Genomic DNA, 17,748 nt, shown 5'->3' with positions numbered 1-17,748 from the left:
TTCCATTCTCCTCTGGGGATCTTCGGCACGCACGCACATGCGCCTGGCGTGAGTTTTAAGCCACCAGGTCTGGGACGCGAACAGCCGTCGACTATGTGGGAATCCAGAGACATAGCCATTATGCTAATTGCTGGTTCCTCCAGTTCGCCTTTCTGAAGTACGAATCCACCTCCTGCTTGCATTGCTGAGGAGGGACTGGATCTTACCCACTCAGGACCCCAGCACCTGACGGGGCTTATGAGCCAACATCAGGAAGCCAGACGGTGGCAGAGCCCCCGGGAGCATGTCTTCCGTCACTCTAGCTTCCCGCTGCTGGACGCCCCCTCCGTCGCCCGAGCTTCCTGCCGGTTCCCCCCATCCCCCGGAAATGCACCAGTGGAAAGGGTCTCACGCCTCTGTCTTGCAGATCTCCAACCTCTACCTGTATGACAGTGTCCTCATGCTGGCCAACGCCTTCCACAGGAAGCTGGAGGACCGCAAGTGGCACAGCATGGCGAGTCTCAACTGCATCCGGAAGTCCACCAAGCCCTGGAACGGGGGGAGGTCCATGCTGGACACGATAAAAAAGGTGTGTGGATGGCGCCGCCACCCAGGCCAGGCCCAGAGCAGGCCCGCCTCACCACCTGCCTGCACCCCAGCAGCTGGTCGGGAGCGGGCTCTGTGTCTGCCCCGCAGGCCCCCCAGACCTGTCTCCTCGGCACCACCTGCCCCAGCGTTGGGAGGCTGGCTGGGCGCGCTCCAGGATGGGTGTTCTTATGTCTGTACTCTAATATAGGGAAAGCGGGCTCCAGAGAGGTCAGATAAGTCGCCAGGGTCACAGGTGAGTAAAAAGTGGAGCCAACCACCTCTCCCCTTTCTGCCAATGGGCCTCGGTGCAGCTGCCCTCCATGAGAGAGGCAGTCTCAGTGGGCATCGCGCACTGATCAGCAGGGCCTCAGCATGTTTGTAGCTGCACATGTGTGGACATGCTGTATGCCCTTGCGTGTCCCGTGTGCTGAGGAATGACTCCAGGTGAGAAGGCTAGCTTTGAAGTGAATCAAGTAACCCATGGAAGACTTGTCAGAATGAATCGGCCTTTAGAGGCTTCAAAGAAGCATTTACAAGGATGTGCACGAGGAGTTCGAGTGGCTGTGAGTTGCATGTGGCTATGTTCTGATGTTGCCTTCAACTTACTGCAGCCCCCTGGGCCAGCTCAGTCTCTGGGCCCCGCCAGGCTGCTGGAGATACATCTAGATGAGGCCCACCCCAGGCTTCAAGAAGGAAGGGTGGCTCATCATGGCTCACTCAGGCCCCTGCTGCCGGCTCCTCGTATGGAACCCACCGAGCTCAAGAGGGAAGCCCGGCTGGCATGCACCCTGCCAGCCTGTGCCAGCCCCATGCTTTGCACACAGTTCCCCTCCAGTCCTGCTGGGGTCTAATGGACTTCAGCTGGAGCTGGGAGACAGACCTGGCTTGCCCAAGGTGGCACACAGGTGGCACAGCCAGGACCTGAGCTGGGGTTAGCCTCCGCGCTAGGCTGCTGCCCACAGCCTGATGTGACCCCTGATGACCTTCAGCTGCTCTCTTCAGCCATGCTCCCGTGAACCCTGGAGTGGGTCAGTGGACTGAGGTTGGGAATGGGACTCTAAACATGGTGACCGCGTGGACAGGTGCAGGCCTTGGGGATCCGCTGTGAACCATGGCCTGGGGTTCTAGTCCTTCTCTGAGGCCCAGGCCTACCAGTGACTGTGCCTCTGTGGCGGCCTGCCCACAGCCTCCTCAAAGCCTGACTGCCCCCTTCTGGTGACCACTTCCTCCTTCTTCATAGCCTTTGGGACGTTATCCTCTCCCCTGACTGTATCTGCTCTCACCTCTCCTGCAGGGCCACATCACCGGCCTCACAGGGGTGATGGAGTTCCGGGAGGACAGCTCGAACCCCTACGTCCAGTTTGAAATCCTTGGCACGACCTACAGTGAGACCTTCGGCAAAGACATGCGCAAGGTAAGCCTCGGTCCTGCCGCTCAGCGCTGCTGCGGGGCTTGGGTCCCTGCACAGGCCACCCGCGGGAGCGCCCATTGGCTTTTCCCACCGAGCTGCTCTGGAGGAGAGCTCCCAGTGTGTGCTGGGAGGTGGTGCAGGGGGCGTCAAGGACCGAAGTGCTGCTGCTGCCGTCTGGCACACCCGGGCCTGCTGCGTGGACCAGGGCAGTGGCCAGTCGGCTTTCCCAGAGAAGTGGTGGAGTTGGCCCAGTGGCAGGGACACGTGGATTGTGGCTGGGGCAGGAGAGGGAGGTGATAGCCAGAGTGTCCTGCAGGCCTAGAGTGAGACGAGGCCATGAATGGGCACGAGCCCTGAGGAGCGTGGGAAGCGGGAGGCTGGAGCCTAGTGGAGACAGCGAGAGGCAGACAGGTGAGGAGCTGGGGGGTGGGGGGGTCCTGCTGATGCCGGCGGCAGCCAGGGAGGTACTTCCAGGGGCATTTTGCCTCTTTTTCCTCCTCTTACTGGAGATGGACGACGGTTTTTCAGCACGGAGAGTAGTGGGGAAGCGGCCTTTTACCTGGAATAGAGACCCTCAGAGTTAAGGGGGTTCTGCGGCGCCAAGAGCCCAGTAGGGGTCAGGACCAACAGGTCAGGAGGGACCTCAGATGTGGTCACGGCAAGGCAGAGGAGCCGACGGTGGGCGCACAGGGCCAACTGGCCCAGCTGGTGTGGGGTTTTCTAGGAGTACCTGTCCAGGGTGCCTGGGTCCACGTTGGGGCCAGAGGTGGGAGTGCCCATGGTGAGAGGGGCCGTGAGGCTCAGCCTCCCAGGAGAGGGCTCACACGTTAACAGGGGGTACTGTCGGACACAGGCCCGCACCCTCGCGTATCTCTGTACTTGGGAGGAAGACGTCCCTACTGACGACAGTGTCTGCAGCTGAAGGACAGCCCTTCCATAGCGAGCTGTCAGCGGGGCTGGTGAGGTCTCAGCGAAGGGCCCTCTAGCCTGGCCCCCAGCACTGGCTAGTGCCAGAGGGCAGGCGAGTAGTCAGTGATGTTGGGGTGCTGAGGATCTGGGGGCCTGCTTTGATTTTGCTCCTGGAGGACCCAGGGGTAGGGTGTGCGCGTGGAGCGGTGGAGGGCGTGAGAACTGAGCAGCGAGGAGGGTGAGGTGCAGAGCTCAGCCACACAGCCTAGTGAGACCCCCGGCCTCCCAGGGGAGCTGCAGGGCGGTGGTCCCTGAGTGACGGGAGGCAGGGGCTTCCAGCCCAGCACGTGGCAGGAGATGCAGCCGTGGGCAGTCACATAAATTACGGGAGGCTCGTGGTTGTGGCGAGCGACGGCGGCCACACATGGCTTACTGGCAGTCCGGAGCTCGGAGGTCTGTGGTGGTGTAGAGGGGTCGATGTGTCCTGGGACACACTGCCAGGCCGGGCTGTGACCTGCACTGTCAGGGCAGTCAGACTGGCCTAAGCTGTCCGCTAGGGCTTCTGTCGCTGGAAGGGCTGGCGGAGGTAGGGGACGGTTGGTCAGCGCTGGTCTGGGTCTGACCACAGAGAGACTGACTTGCACGGGACGGGGACTGCCGCCTGCTGAGGGGAGACGGGGCGGGGTGCTTCTTCAGTCACTCCGGCTTGCCGGGGGTATGCTTGCTGAGCGTGGCAGTCTGCCAAGGCAACCACGCATTTCTGCCCCTCGCCTTGTCCCCAAGTGGCCTCATCCCAGCGTCCTTCTGATGTTAGTGACAGGCCTTGCGTGCTGGCCTTTCACCCCTCCCACCCCTCTCCTCTAGCTCAGGCCCCCACCGTGGTCCACAGAGAGGGTCGTACTGTGACTATGGGGATCCCTAGCAGCTGATCCCTAAGCCCCACGCCTGGGGTCCTGCTGGCCACTCCAACTGCCCTCGAGATTAGGAGGAGTGGGGTCCTCCACTTCCTGTTCCAGGTGTCTGGGCCTTCTGGTTGCCAAGGCAACGCTCCTCAAAAACCCTGTAGCCAATGGGAGTGGGAATCTCAGTATAAGGAGCTTCCAAGCAGGAGGCATGAATGTAATTGAGTTGGAAGGGAAGCTGATTTTCAAGTGGGCTTTATTTTAAAATGTATCCTTTTGTCATTTTAAAATCTGCCCTTAATAACTGCATATCCCAGTTGTTATCTATCTGCCTGGCAGCTTATCGCTCTTAAGGAGAAGTTATCTGGAAAGCAGGGAATGGGATTTACCGTAGCAAATGTTCTCATTCAGGCCCAGGGTGCCTCAAAGCCAGGGTGGGGGCTCCAGGGTGAAGCAAGGAGACGGGCTTAGGACAGGGTGCGGCGGACCGAGGGCAGCTGCACTCTGGCTCTTGGGGGAAGATACAGCTGGAGGGCGAGGGCAACTGGGAGTGAAAGATGCCCCTGGAGAAGATGACTGACGGTGGTGGGGCTGGGGTCGGTCCTGAGCCACTCAGGCCGCGCAGACACCGCTGCCTTAGCGCAGCTCCCGTGGCCACGCCGACGCAGACCTGCTAGTGGGGCTGCGGTATGGTAGCGGGGTGCCGTCATGTGTGCCGGACGAGGGTCCCTCAAAGATTGTACGTGTCGTATACTTTAACCGAGAACGATCCACAAGCGAAACCAAAGACCAAGTCACTTCTTTAAGATTTAAACCAAGAAGAATCATTGAAATTAGGGAATAAATGGGTATTTTCTTAAACTAAATACCCTAGGGGGACTTCTCCGGGAGGGTGAGTCACCCCAACATTTAGATGAAGTGCCATCAGAAGACTGGATTCCTCAGCCCCTTCATAGGAGGGAAGCCGTGGGTGACTGCCCTTCACTGCAGGGCGCTGGACAAATACTAATTCAATGATCTCATCCAGGACTGTGTTCCCGTCGAGGGCACGCTGGATGGCAGAATCAAAGGTTTATGTCACCAGCCTGCCGTGTGACTCCAGGCCCTGTGTTGTTCTTGGAGCTGTCTGGCATGGGTCTGTCCCCAGGGTCAGGGTTTGCTGGAGTCACTTTCAGCTCCCATGGGAACTGGCCTTGACGTCCGTCCTGGGGTCCAGGGCTCTTCTGTCTGAGGTGTGTTTGAAGGTCTCAGATGGTCCCGGGACCTAAACAATTGCTGCTTGGCCTGTGTCTTCAACAAAATCTTCAGAGGCGGGTCCCACGAGGTTGTCCATGTAAGTGCCCCAGCTCATGCCCTGAGCTGGGGTGGGTCTATTAAAGGCCCCTGCAGGAAAGCTGTGGGGTGGGGTAGTTGGGAAGCTGTCTGGTGCAGCAGAACTGTGAGCAGCCACTGTGTGTGACACCCATACTGTCCCTTTAACGTGGGCCTCTGCTTCCCGGCACTGCCTTGTCTGAGCTCCAGTCACCTCCTGTCTCTGAGCCTTCGTGTTCTCGGATGGAAGGCACAGATAAAGTGACCCTGCGTACTGAGGAGCAGCGACAGGCACACGGCGGCACTGCCGCACCAGGCGTGGGCACCAGCTTCGGACAGGGCTGTTCGCCCTCTCTGAGTGCGACTACCCCAGAGCCATGAGAGCAGGAGCGGAGGCAGGCCTAGAACACCGCTCCCGCCCTCCGGTGCCTCAGACTGCGGCCCCCACACCACGTGGCAAAGCTCCAAAGCTCCAGGTCTAGAAGGGAGCCCCCTCTGGCAGCGGAGAGGGTGCTGCTGGGATTGCTCAGCTGTGCCAGGTTGGGGCCCACCTCTCCTTCCAGCTGCACAGGGGCTGTCTACTCCTTGTGAAGCCCAAGAGCTGGAGGAGGCTGAGGGCCGTCCTGCAGAGAGACTTGGAGTCAGTGCAGTTTGGTGCCCATGTGGCCAATACAAGAAGTGTCAGGGCGCCTGGACTGTGACGCTGGCTAGAACCCAAGGGCGTTTTCCATGACCTGCTCGTCCAGGCTGCCCACCCTCCTCTGTCCTGATGACATCCGTGTCACTCCTTTCTACTGAAGCAGAGTCCCCGGCACAGCAAGGCTCTGAGAAAACTGCCAGCCACCCTCAGGCCCTCAACCTCATCTCCCACGTGGGTGTCACTCGATTCACTTGGCCTGCTGGGGGCAGTGGGTCTCTTTGGGCAGGAGGGTGGGGACGTGGGCGGGGCATCTGGGGAGCCTTCGGTTTGCTCTCTCCATGCCCCCTGGGCAGGAGACTTGTAGTGGCGCCAGGCCACATGGCTGTTCTCTGCTCCTCGCTAGAGCAGGGCATCGAGTTAGGACCAGAGACCCCGAAAGCCTGCTCAGGAGGAATCTTAGTGGGACCTGGTGGGAGACAGCTGTGGAAGCTTAAACATGGTGCTTGCGGTCGGCATAGGCGCAGAGCTGGGAGGGGAGCCCTGAGGCTCTCCCCACAGTCTCCTCTGTCTCCCGCATCTCTGTGGTTTTCTGTGCAGCTCCTCTGGGGAAAGCGAGGCTCAGGGACCTGGAGGCTCGGTGTGGGAGCAGCGTTGACAGGCATGCGCTGTGTGGGGTTGGAGGCCAGATCTCGGGGCCGGGGCTGGGCCTGGGCATGCAGAGGACCCAGGCACCCTTTCTGAACTTGAGGTGCTTCTGTTCTGTGACTCCCTTCCTCCCCTTGGGCTCATGTTCCAGGCCACCAGCCCAGAGTCCCCTCCGCTGGGCCTGGAGCCTGCGATGCTAAGCCCTACCACTGCCCTTGGTCCAGCCTCCCCGTTCCAGCAATCACCCAGGGAGCGGGGAGCTCCAGCCCCTTTCACTGATTTAAGATGCTACTTCTGGGAACCAGCAGTTAGCGTAATGGCTATGTCACTGGACTCCCACGTAGTCGACCATGGTTCGCGTCCTGGACCCGGTGGCTTAAACTCACGCCGGGCGCGTGTGTGTGCGTGCCCAAGATCCCAAGAGGAGAATGGAGGAGAAGGGATTGCGGCATGACCATCCCCCCGGGGGGTGATTTCTCGCTTTCTGTCTCTATGTCTCTGTCTGTCTGTCTGGTGAGCACACGCGCTGTATAGCGAAAACCTCTCAAAAAAAAAAAAAAAAGATGCTACTTCTGTGTACTCCGTCAGTCTCGACTCTTCATAGAAGCTGGCTTTGGGACAGACCAAATGCCTCCTGGTGGCACGTCCCTGGGAGACAGGGAGTGCCTGTGACTGCTGATAATTCAGAGTAATAACAGCTCTTCGGGTCGTGATCCTCATGCCATGGGACCCCGGTCCTCCTTGGGCCTGGAAGATGTCTTTAACATTCCAGGCCTGGTTTGCTACCCAGAGTTACAGATTGTCCCACATTCTCCAGGCCTGGACGTGCTAGAGGCCAGGCCAGGTCGAGGAGGCATCAGCTAGCAGGCGGGCTGGCTCTGGCAGGGACGCGGTAGCTGCCTTACCTGGGGCTCCCCAGCTGTGCCAGGAGCCTGGCAGTGGGTGCTGTAGTGAGGAGGGGTGTGGGTGGGGTGGGACGGGGGTGGGGCCCAGCTGGAGAGCGGTGCAGTGTCTCCATTAAGCTGCTCCCTCTGAGACTCCCGGCTGTGCACAGCGAGTGGCAGAAGAAAGAAACTTCCGTCCTCCGTGGATTAACATTCTCAAGGCGTATTTCCCAAGCAAAATGTCAACCGCTCTGAACCCATGCAGAACTGCTTTTGACAGAGCCAAGAACCAAAACAAACACTGCTGCTTCCTCCCAGTTAAGGGATAAGGAAAAGATGCAATTAAGAATTTCGTTTTAAGTAACATTTTATCAATATGTGCTCGTTTAGGGCAGAATGTTTAGAAAATACAGATAAATGAAAAGAAGAGTGTGAAAGTCAGCCATGATCTCAGAACCAGGAAGCAAGTCCTGTGAGGTTTCTGGGCACGTTCCCCGCCCCCTGCATAGAGAGAGGTAGTGACTGTTTGCTTATCAGTGCTGTTTATTGAATGTGGAGTTTACATCCTGACTGTCCCACTTAGTGCTAGTCGGGAATATTTCCTCATTTCTTTATTCTGTAATCTATGACTTCATGGGGAAACACATGGCCCCACCTCCGGGAGTCACCGATTCTTAGATCTTCCTTACATAACGACTGTCACAGGGCCTTTTCACCATATTATTATGGACTTCTAATTCCAAAATAAATATAATTTTAATTACATTTATTTTGCCTTGTATGTTTTAAGAAATGGGATTATCAAACCAGGGATAAATTTTTTTGGCTTTTGATGCACTTGATACACATTTTCCAGGTGACTGTAGAAAGGGTTAATAATTGTCGCACCCACAGGCAGCTTAGGGAGTCTGTTGTTGCATCATAGGCCCCAAAAGCTGTTATGTTCCATATTTTTTTTCTGATTTCATAGCAGTGTAAAAATAATTTTGCTGCTTTTACATTTCTCATGAGGTTACATTTGACAGTGTAATTGTAGGTCATTTGTACTTTGTGTTTTGTGAATTGTACCCCAGGCCCTTCCCATGTTTATACTGAGGCCAAGATTTTTCTTGTCAGCTCATACAACTCTTTCAGAAGGGACTTGGTAGTAATTTGTGTCGATATTTTGTCCCCATAATTTCTTTAGGTTTTGCTATAGGGCATGTCGCTCACCAGAGAAAGACAAGAGAAAGAGACAGAAAGAAGGAAAGAGAGCAACCAGCCCCTTGGGGAGGATGGCCCTTGTCCTCTCTCCTCTCAGGATTTTGGGCATGCAGTGCAGCCGGAGTGACCGATTATCAGGTGCTGGACTGAGACTTGAACCGCAGAGTGGGCCACGTAGGCCCCAGTTGCCTTAACTTCCATGCTACTTGTTGACCCAAATTGTTTGTTTTTGAATTAGTAATATCTTTACATAAAGAACATTTGAACAATTTAGTGTCAAATAATGATTTATTTACAGTGTTTTTCCGTGTTTATAGTTTTTAGAAAGCCCTATGCAGTTTAAGGACAGATGCGATTTATCTACGCTTTCTCCTATTTATTTTCATGTTTGACTATCTTTCAAAGCTCTGCCCCCTCCCTGGGAGAGATTGTCGCATGATGGCCTAGATTTTGTGTTCTGTACTAAATGGTTCCCAGTCCCACTTATGCCGTCCTTTCTCGGTGGGCTGGGATGTCACATTTTATCATGGGCTACACCAAGTTTTACATATCCCCTCATCGTCCTTTATTTTTAGTCATTTTCTTCTCCCTTTCCTCCCAGTCTAAATTTATTTTTGTGCAATATTAAAATATGCTTAATTGCAAGTAAAAGAATGCTCACTGCAAGTGGATTAAGTAATAAAGGAGATCCCTGGAACCAGGGTAGCTTTGGGGCTGGTCAGTTAGACGTCCTGAGCCCCCCTCAAAGGCTCAGGTCTTTTTCGTCTTTCTGTTTGGCTGTTCTCAGGGCAGCCTTTGCTTTCCTCATAGTTTCAGGGTGGCTATGGGAGGTCCAAAGGTCACATTCAGAAAGACAGGAGCGAGTGGAAGACGAGTGGAAGACAAGGGTTACTCTTCTTGGCGAGCCTTCTTGCTATTCCTGAGCACCCTGCCCCAGGACTGAGTCCTCGCTCCCTCTTCCTGGATCAGGGCCTTTTCCTTTCTGGTTACAGTGCTTTTTTTTTTTTTTTTTTTTTTTTTTTTTTTTTGTCACTTGTACGGACAGAGCTCTTGAAAGTTGGGAAGAAATTGGCTGTAAAATGATCTGTGCTGGTTGTTAGTTTTGGAGCTATTACTTTGATATCTTGAAAACTTTCTTTCCTGGTCTCGACATTTCTGAGTCATTTTAAGTAATCTACTTCACTGAAAATCTTGCATTTCTCTGGAATTCTCAAATCCATTACTTAATCCTCTACATGGTATTTGGAAATAATTTTAAAAAATCTGTCTGTTGAAATCTCTCTCTTCATTTCTACTATTACATATTTGCGTTGTTTTTCTTTTTCTGTGAGACTACACAGAAGTTTATTGTTTCCAAAGAACTAGGTCTAATTTGTTGTATTTTATGTTACTTTAATTACTTAAGTATTCTTTTTCCCTGCCTAAGAATTTCTTATATGAAGTGTTAAGTAATTTAGTTGGATTCTTCTGACTTTGGGAGTACACTCCATTTCATTCTGAATGTAGTTATGACTGAGTCCTAGTGGGGTTTTTTGGTTTGTTTTAATGTAAACTAAAGTGTAGCACTCACACAGAAAAAGACTTAAACCCTAAATTAATGACAGTGGATTCTCAGTGTGAACATACTCACCAATTAACCATTTCTGGCAAGGAACAACCATCGCCAGTTCTCGCTCTCGCTTGTGCCCGCTCTGGTCGCTCCACTGACCAGTGAAAAGACTTTGGATGTCCAATCCCTTGAATAATTTTTCCTGTTTTTAAGTTGATGATATCAAATACAGCACTCTATGTTCTCTTGGAACTGATTCCTTTTGCTCAACATTGTGCTTTTGAGGGTCATTATTACTATTATAGTTCTTGTGTTTTAAAATGAAGATTTATTATCATGTAGGGATGGCGCTATCAGGCGGGTGTGGTCTATCGTGTATGGATGGCACTGTCGGACAGGTGTGGTCTATCATGTAGGGATGGTAATACCAGGTGGGTGTGGTCTATCATGTATGGATGGCACTATGGGGTGGGTATGGTATTATTAGGTAGCATGGTTACCATCCTTACACCATCATAATAACACGGCAAAGGACGGCTGTCCTTGAAAGGCAGTTGCTCCTTGAGGTCCCCTAGAGGAAGAGTTGTGTACACCACACAGGGCCAGGGAAGCCCCAGGTCAGTAAGACACAGAGGAAACAGAGAAAGATTTGTACTTATTTTTCAAGACTGATGCAGGTATTCTTGGTTCTTGACATTTTCTTATAAATTGAAAAATTACATTTTTATTTTTCCAAACAGACATCTGAGATTTTTGACTGAGATAACACTGACACTAGTTTAATTTAGAAATCATTAATGTCTTAGCAATACTGATCAATCTAATTCATGAATATAGTATACCTCTCAGCTTATTTATAACTTCTTTAATCTCTCAAAGGCACAGGTCTTTTCATCTTTCTGCTTGGCTGTTCAGTCTAATTCACAAGTATTGTATAGGTTGCAGCTTTCACTGTAGAGATTTGAATTATGGTTATATTATACATAGTAACTATTTAAATTGAGTTTTCTACTTATTTATTATGTGTAAGTAGAAATACAATTGGTTTTGTATACTGACTTTCTTTCTAGTGAACAAAGTATATTTGCTGAGTTAATCTAATGTTTACCTGTAGATTCTCTATGACTTTCCATATACATAATTATGTCATCTATGAATAAGAAGAGTCTTATTTTTTTCCTTCTGTTATACTTTTTATTTATTTATTTTATTGTACTAGTTAGGACTTTCAGTTCATATAGGATAGATTAAGTGATAACAGACATTTGTATCCTGTTCTTGATATCAGAGATAGCTTTTTTTTTTGAGAGGTTTTCACTATAGGGCATGTGCGCTCGCCAGAAAGACAGAGAGAGACAGAGAGATAGAAAGTGAGAAATCACCCCCCAGGGGGGTTGGCCACGCCGCAATCCTTTCTCCTCCATTCTCTTCTCGGGATCTTGGGCACACACGCACATTCGCTTGGCGTGAGTTTAAGCCGCCAGGTCCGGGACTCAAACCGCAGTTGATTACATGGGAGTCCAGTGACATAGCCATTATGCTAACTGCCGGTCCCAATCAGAGATTGCTTTTAATAATTCACCCTTCAATATTATGTTTATTACATAATTTTAATGTATTTTATCTTATATGTTTAGGAAAATTCTCTTGAATTCCTAGTTTGCTAATAGTTTTGTAAAGACTGGGTGTTAGGGTTGGCCTCATAGCTCTGCAGTTAAACCATGCAGAGAACGCTGGATCCCACATGGTCAACTAGCATTCAAATCCCAGCCCTACTGGCTTGAAGAGTACACCAGGGGCGTACATGTGAATGCCCAGGATCCAGATGGCAGGGAGACCAGGAGGAGTAGGGATTGCAGGGAGACCAGGATGCATTGGGAGGTGCCTTTTCTCTGTCCCTCTCGTGTACCATGCCTCTGGCATAAAAAAAATAGGTACTACATTTAGTCAAAGCTATTTTGCATATATCAAAATAATTTTTATTTTTACTTTTTCCCATTAATATTTATCATATGTATGTCAAGTGATTTTTTTCCTTTTTGATATTTTTCATTTCTCTCTCCTTTTTAAAAGTTTATTTATTATTTCCATGAGTGAGACAAATAGACAGTAGATAGGAGAGGGAGAGACAGTGTTGCTAACAGGAGCCTGGTGCCATGATCCAGCCCAGAGGCAGCCAGCCCTGGCCCATGGGCACACACATGCCCAGCACGCTCAGAGAGCTCTCCGATGTGAACCTGAGACGTTGCCCATGAGTCAGCGTCACAGAGCCTGCTGTCACTGCTGCACCACGTCCACACCCTCATTTCTCTTTTCAGCTCCAATACCATAGCATGCTGTTCGGACCATTGTCTTGTTAATAAGTTCTGGTACTTGCCGAAGCTGGTAGCTTCTCCTTTCTCTTCCTTTCCAGAACATTCTTTTAAATTTTAAATCCCTATTGTGAAGTTAATATAGATTCAGATGCAGTTCATTCAGTAACACAGAGAAATCAGTGTACCCTTCACTTACTTCTCCCCAATGGTAGTACCCTGCAATACTGTTGTACAGTACCACAACAATGGTATGGACGCCGATAGCACCTCTGGATCGAATTCGGGTCTACATCCCCCAGTTTTGTTTGTATTTGTGTTTGTCTATGTGTGTGGATATGTGTGCACCCATGTGCATACATGCATGTTTCTGTGCACATGTATGGCTGTGTATGTATGTGCACACACATGCACATACGGCCATCTATATGCACACACATGCACATGTATGTTCCTGTGTGCATGCATGAGTGTATGCACATGTGTACGTGTGTGTGTGTGTGTGCGCACACACAGGTGCTTAGTTTTATTCAGTTTTAACATGTGTACGTGAATATACTCATTAGCATGGGCAAGATACAGAATAACTCTTTTACCGAAAATCTCCCTCCTGCTGGTGTCTTACAGTCACATCTATGGCCCTTGTGTCCCCTGACTGGTTGTCCTGATTCCTGACAACCAGTCTCCATTTCCAAAATTTGTCACTCAAAAAAGTTATATACATTATAACATAATTTCCTAGAGATTCATCCTAGTTGTTTCGTGTCCCAATAGTTCGTCCCTCTTATTACTGAGTAGATTTCAGGGAGTGGAGGAATGGGTGTTCCACTGTTCAACCATTCTCTCTTGGAAGGACACCCGATTGCTGTGTGTGGGGGTCTTATGAATACATATTTGTGTGCAGGTTTTCTGAGATAAATGCTCAAGAGTACAAATGCTGTGTCATACGGAGATTGCATGTTTAGTGTTATTAAAAAACAAACAAACCCCTCGCCAGGTTGTTTTCCAGAGTAGCTGCACCAGTGTATACCCCAGTCATGCAGTGGACAAGAGGTAGTTTCTCCATATCCTCACCAGCATTTGCTGTGACTGCCAATTTTTAAAACTTCATTTGCTTATTTCTTTTCATGAGAGAGAGAGAGATCATTGACAGGGTCTTCGTGCCACCCTCCTGGCACCCCCAGTCTTTTCACCAACAGGCACACCTGGGGTGTTTAGGTCAAGCTGGGTACCTAGCCAGAGCCTCCCTCCGTGGCTCCAGAACCACACAGAGCTCCCTGCCAGCTCTGCCACCGTGGCTGGGCCAGCCCTGTTTTCATTGAACAATTGCGTAGACATGTCTTATTGTGGTTCTATTCCCACTCCCTAGTGACCAATAGCATTGCTCATTTTTCATGTGTTTATGCACCATCTGGAAAGCCTCCCTAGTGAAATGTCTGACCGAGTCTTTTGCCTGTTTTTCTAATTGGATTGCTTATTTTATACTGTCGACTTTTGAGAGTGTTTTATCTAGTCCTTTGTTGAATATGTGGTTTGCAAATATTTTATTGCATTGTGTAGTTGCCTCCATTCTTTGTTAGAAATCTTCTTCAAAGCTAAAGTTTTAAGTTTTGAGTAAGTTCAGCTTATCCATTCTTCCTTTTATTGATCATGCTTTTGGTGGCAAATCTGAGATCTCTTCACCCATCCTCATAGTCTAAGGATGTTCTCCTCTGTTTTCCTAAAACTGTTGTATTTTCACATTTCACACTCCAGTCCATGACCTGTTTTGAATGATCTTAGTCATTGTGCAGATTGGCTTGGAGTTCATTTGGTTTTGCCTATGAATGTCAATTGACTTCATCATTTGTTTAAGAGTTATTCTCCCTTAAATAACATGGGCATATTGTGTGTGTGTGTGTGTGTGTGTGTGAGGGAGTGAGGGAGGGGTCACTAGCTTGTTCCATCCAGTGAGCAATATGCCTGTCTCTCTGACAGTGCTGTTCTGTCTTGACTACCTTAGCTTTTTGTTCATTGTTGTGTCATATTTTCTTTTTCTTTCTTTATCCCTTTCTCTCTCTCTCTTTCTTCCTTTCTTTCTTTCTTTTTGGAGAGGTTTTTGCTATAGGGCGCATGCGCTCGCCAGACAGAGAGAGACATAGAGACAGAAAGCGAGAAATCACCCCCCCAGGGGGGATGGTCATGCCGCAGTCCCTTCTCCTCCATTCTTCTCTCGGGATCTTGGGCATGCACGCACATGCGCCCGGCGTGAGTTTTAAGCCACCGGGTCTGGGACGCGAACCGCGGTCGATTATGTGGGAGTCCAGCGACATAGCCATTACGCTAACTGCTGGTTCCCTCTTCCTTTCTTTTCTGTTTGTTTGTGCTTTTGTTTTTGCTATAGGGCACACGTGCACACCAGAGACACACAGACAGAGATGGTGAGAAGAGAGAAATCACTGCACAAGGGGATGGCCACACCACAATCCCTTCTCTTCCCTTCTTTTCTCAGATTTTGAGCAGGTGCACACACGAGCCTGGTGTGATTTTCCAAGCCACCATGTCCAGGACTCATACATGGTCAGCCATGTGGGATTCCAGCACCATGCCACTTGCTGCCCCCTCACATTGTGTTTTCTAGAATGCTGTTGAAGACTTTGCCAATGTAAGTTCATGAGAGTACTGGGCTGTAATTTTCCTTTATCGTGCTGTTTTTTTGTCTTATTTGGCATCAGCGTCGTACTAGCTTCATAGAATACATTGCAAAGAATGCCTTCGTCTTCTATCATATGGAACAGATCGTGTGGAATTGGTTTTAATTCTTTAAGTGCTTGATGGAATTCTCCTATGAAACCATTAGGGACTAGAGATTTCTTTTTCAGTAGCTTTTAAATTACAAATTCAATTTCTTTAATAGTTATTGGACTATTCAGATTATCTATCACATCATGGTTGATTCTAGTAGTTTGTGGATTTGAGGGAATTGGTCTATTTCTCCCAATTTGTCAAATTTATGAGCATCAAGTTGTTTGTACTTTTCCTTTCTATCTTCTCAATGGCTACAGTATCTATAATATCTTCTTTTATCATCCTGAGATTGGTGATGTGCCACTTCTTTATTATTATTTTTGTTAGTTTTGCTAGATATTTACCCGTCGTATTGACTTTTTTTTTAATAATTCACTTTTTGTTTTACTAATTTTCTCTATTTTGTTTATTTTCAGCTTCATTAATTTCTGCTCATATTATTTCTTTATTTTTATTTGCTTAGAACTTATTTTTGTCATTTCTTTTTTTTTGGAGAGATTTTTGCTATAGGGTGCGTGTGCTCGCCAGAAAGACAGAAACAGAGATAGAAAGTGAGAAATCACCTCTCAGGGGGGGATGGCCACGCCACAATCCCTTCCCCTCCATTCTCCTCTTGGGATCTTGGGCACGCACGCACACACACCCAGTGTGAGTTTAAGCCACTGAGTCCGGGACTCCAACCTTGGTGGACTACATGGGAGTTCAACGACATAGCCATTACTCCAACTGCTGGTCCCTATTTTTGTCATTTCTTGAGATAAGACTTAAAATTATTTGTACTGCCTACCCTTTTCTAATGTTAACTTTTAGTGCTCTAAATTTTCTATCTATGACATGTTTTGCATAGGAAAACATAGGAAAATACTTCATAACTTTCCTGATGACCTAATAACTGTTTTAGCTTCAGTTTATATACTTTGATAGGTTTTATTTTATTTTGTTCAATTCTACTTATTTTCCAAAGAAAAAGAAATCATTAGATATTTTCCTCTTGACCCATGAATTAGCTAAAAGTGTGTTGTTTATTTCTACATGTTCGGAGATTTTTGTCTTGTCTTCCTGTTATTGAATTTTAGTTTCTCTCCATTGTAATCAGAGAACATACTCTATATAATACAAATTCTTTTAATTTTGTTGAGATTTTTATTTTGATGTTCTTCATTGGTGAACGTCCGATAGGCACTTGGGAAAGGAAATGAGTTTTGCTGATACTTGGTGGACTGTTTTGTGTATGTCAGTTAGATATGACTGATTTCTTCTTTTGCTTTTTTATGATGACATTTAAAATCGTCCTTAGAAAATGATAACACCTGACTTATCTTGACCTTAGCATCAGTTGATTGTATTTTCTCACTTAAGTAATGCTTTTTGTGCTTCTTGGGATGATGAGACATTTTGGGTTCTATCCTGAGCATTGTGGTAATGGTTTAGGGTACTGCGTGTTCTAGTTAAGCCTTTTACTTTAGTAGGGATCTATCCTGTTGAGTTTTAGCACACAGGTCTGGCCTATGTTTGTGTGCTGCCTTTTCAGTGGCCGCTTGCCTAAGGGCCTGCGTTGCACTGCGGTGCTGGCTTACCTGCTGCTGGAGCTGTCACTGCTCCTTCCTTACGCTTCCTGAGGAGGACGCAGGGAGTTCCCATGCTGGGCCATCTGCTTCCTTTCGTGAGGAAGAGTCTCTCTGATCTCTGGAGATGAGGAGCACTTTCCAGGCTGGGTCTTGCGCAGCCTACCCAGCCAGCAGGTGAAGGGGAGCACTTTCTGATTAGGACCTCACTGTGGCAGGAGACCCACGGCCAGTGCTTCTGGGCATTCTCAGTGGAGGAGAAGGTCTCAGGTCTAGGTGGATGAAGAGCTCTCAGGCTGGTTACCCTTGTCCTGCTCTCAGGGGCCGAGTGGAGTTGGCTCACAATGGCCCCTGGCCATGAGGGTCCCCTGCCAGTGCTGCTCAACTGCTGGTGTCTCTCTCGGTGGCCCGGGGGGAGTTTCAGCTGGTGAGAAAGGACAGTGCTTCTGGGGCTGGGCCATCGTGGACCGTGGGCCCCTGACTGATCACTGTGCTGGTGCTGCGGGCCTGCCCTGGCTGGGAGAAATGAGCCCACCTGACCTCCGCAGGTAGATTGGGGTTTAGAAAACTCTGGGCCTGAGTTCTTTCTGTCAGTTGGAGCCATCTTATATCCTGTCATTATCTTTCCCTGCAGTGTGGGTTTTTACTCATTTTTCTTCCTCTTTTTATCTTTCAGAGTTTTTCTTTGGTTACTTTTTTGCGTTCTTTCCAGAGTTTATAGTTGTGCTTACCAGGAAGGAACAGGAGAAAAATGTCTACACTGTCTTGACCAGAACTCTCACAATGATGGATTCTTTTTTTCATTTTTTTAAAAATTTTTTATTATCATCATAATCTTCTTTATATTACATTGGATTACATATAACTTTACAGGGTATTACATTGCTTTTTCAAAAGGGAATGCCATGCATGTCAGTTAATACTAAGACATTAATCTCCCCGCTTCAACATTCGATATCTTTTCTATGTTTTCCCCAATCATTATTATTATTATTCTAATTATTTTTTAAAACAGTCAATCGCTGTTTCTCATTTTGCTTGTAAAAATACTTTGCCCATCATG

General features: G+C 48.9%; 1 protein-coding gene across 1 annotated transcript in view; it reads left to right on the top strand.

Annotated features, from left to right (window-relative positions):
- Positions 1-17,748, top strand: part of GRID1 (glutamate ionotropic receptor delta type subunit 1) — a 318,654-nt gene that overhangs the window by 69,472 nt on the left and 231,434 nt on the right. The window contains exons 7-8 of the mRNA XM_027771955.1: positions 407-568; positions 1,862-1,981. Coding sequence (XP_027627756.1) covers positions 407-568; positions 1,862-1,981 — 282 coding nt within the window. The remainder of the gene's footprint in view (positions 1-406; positions 569-1,861; positions 1,982-17,748) is intronic.

Source organism: Tupaia chinensis, unplaced genomic scaffold, assembly GCF_000334495.1.
Source record: "Tupaia chinensis unplaced genomic scaffold, TupChi_1.0 Scaffold000240_1, whole genome shotgun sequence".
Classification (NCBI taxonomy): Eukaryota; Metazoa; Chordata; class Mammalia; order Scandentia; family Tupaiidae; genus Tupaia; species Tupaia belangeri.
Note: the sequence above shows the minus strand (reverse complement) of the source record. Positions and strands in the feature narration are given on the sequence as shown.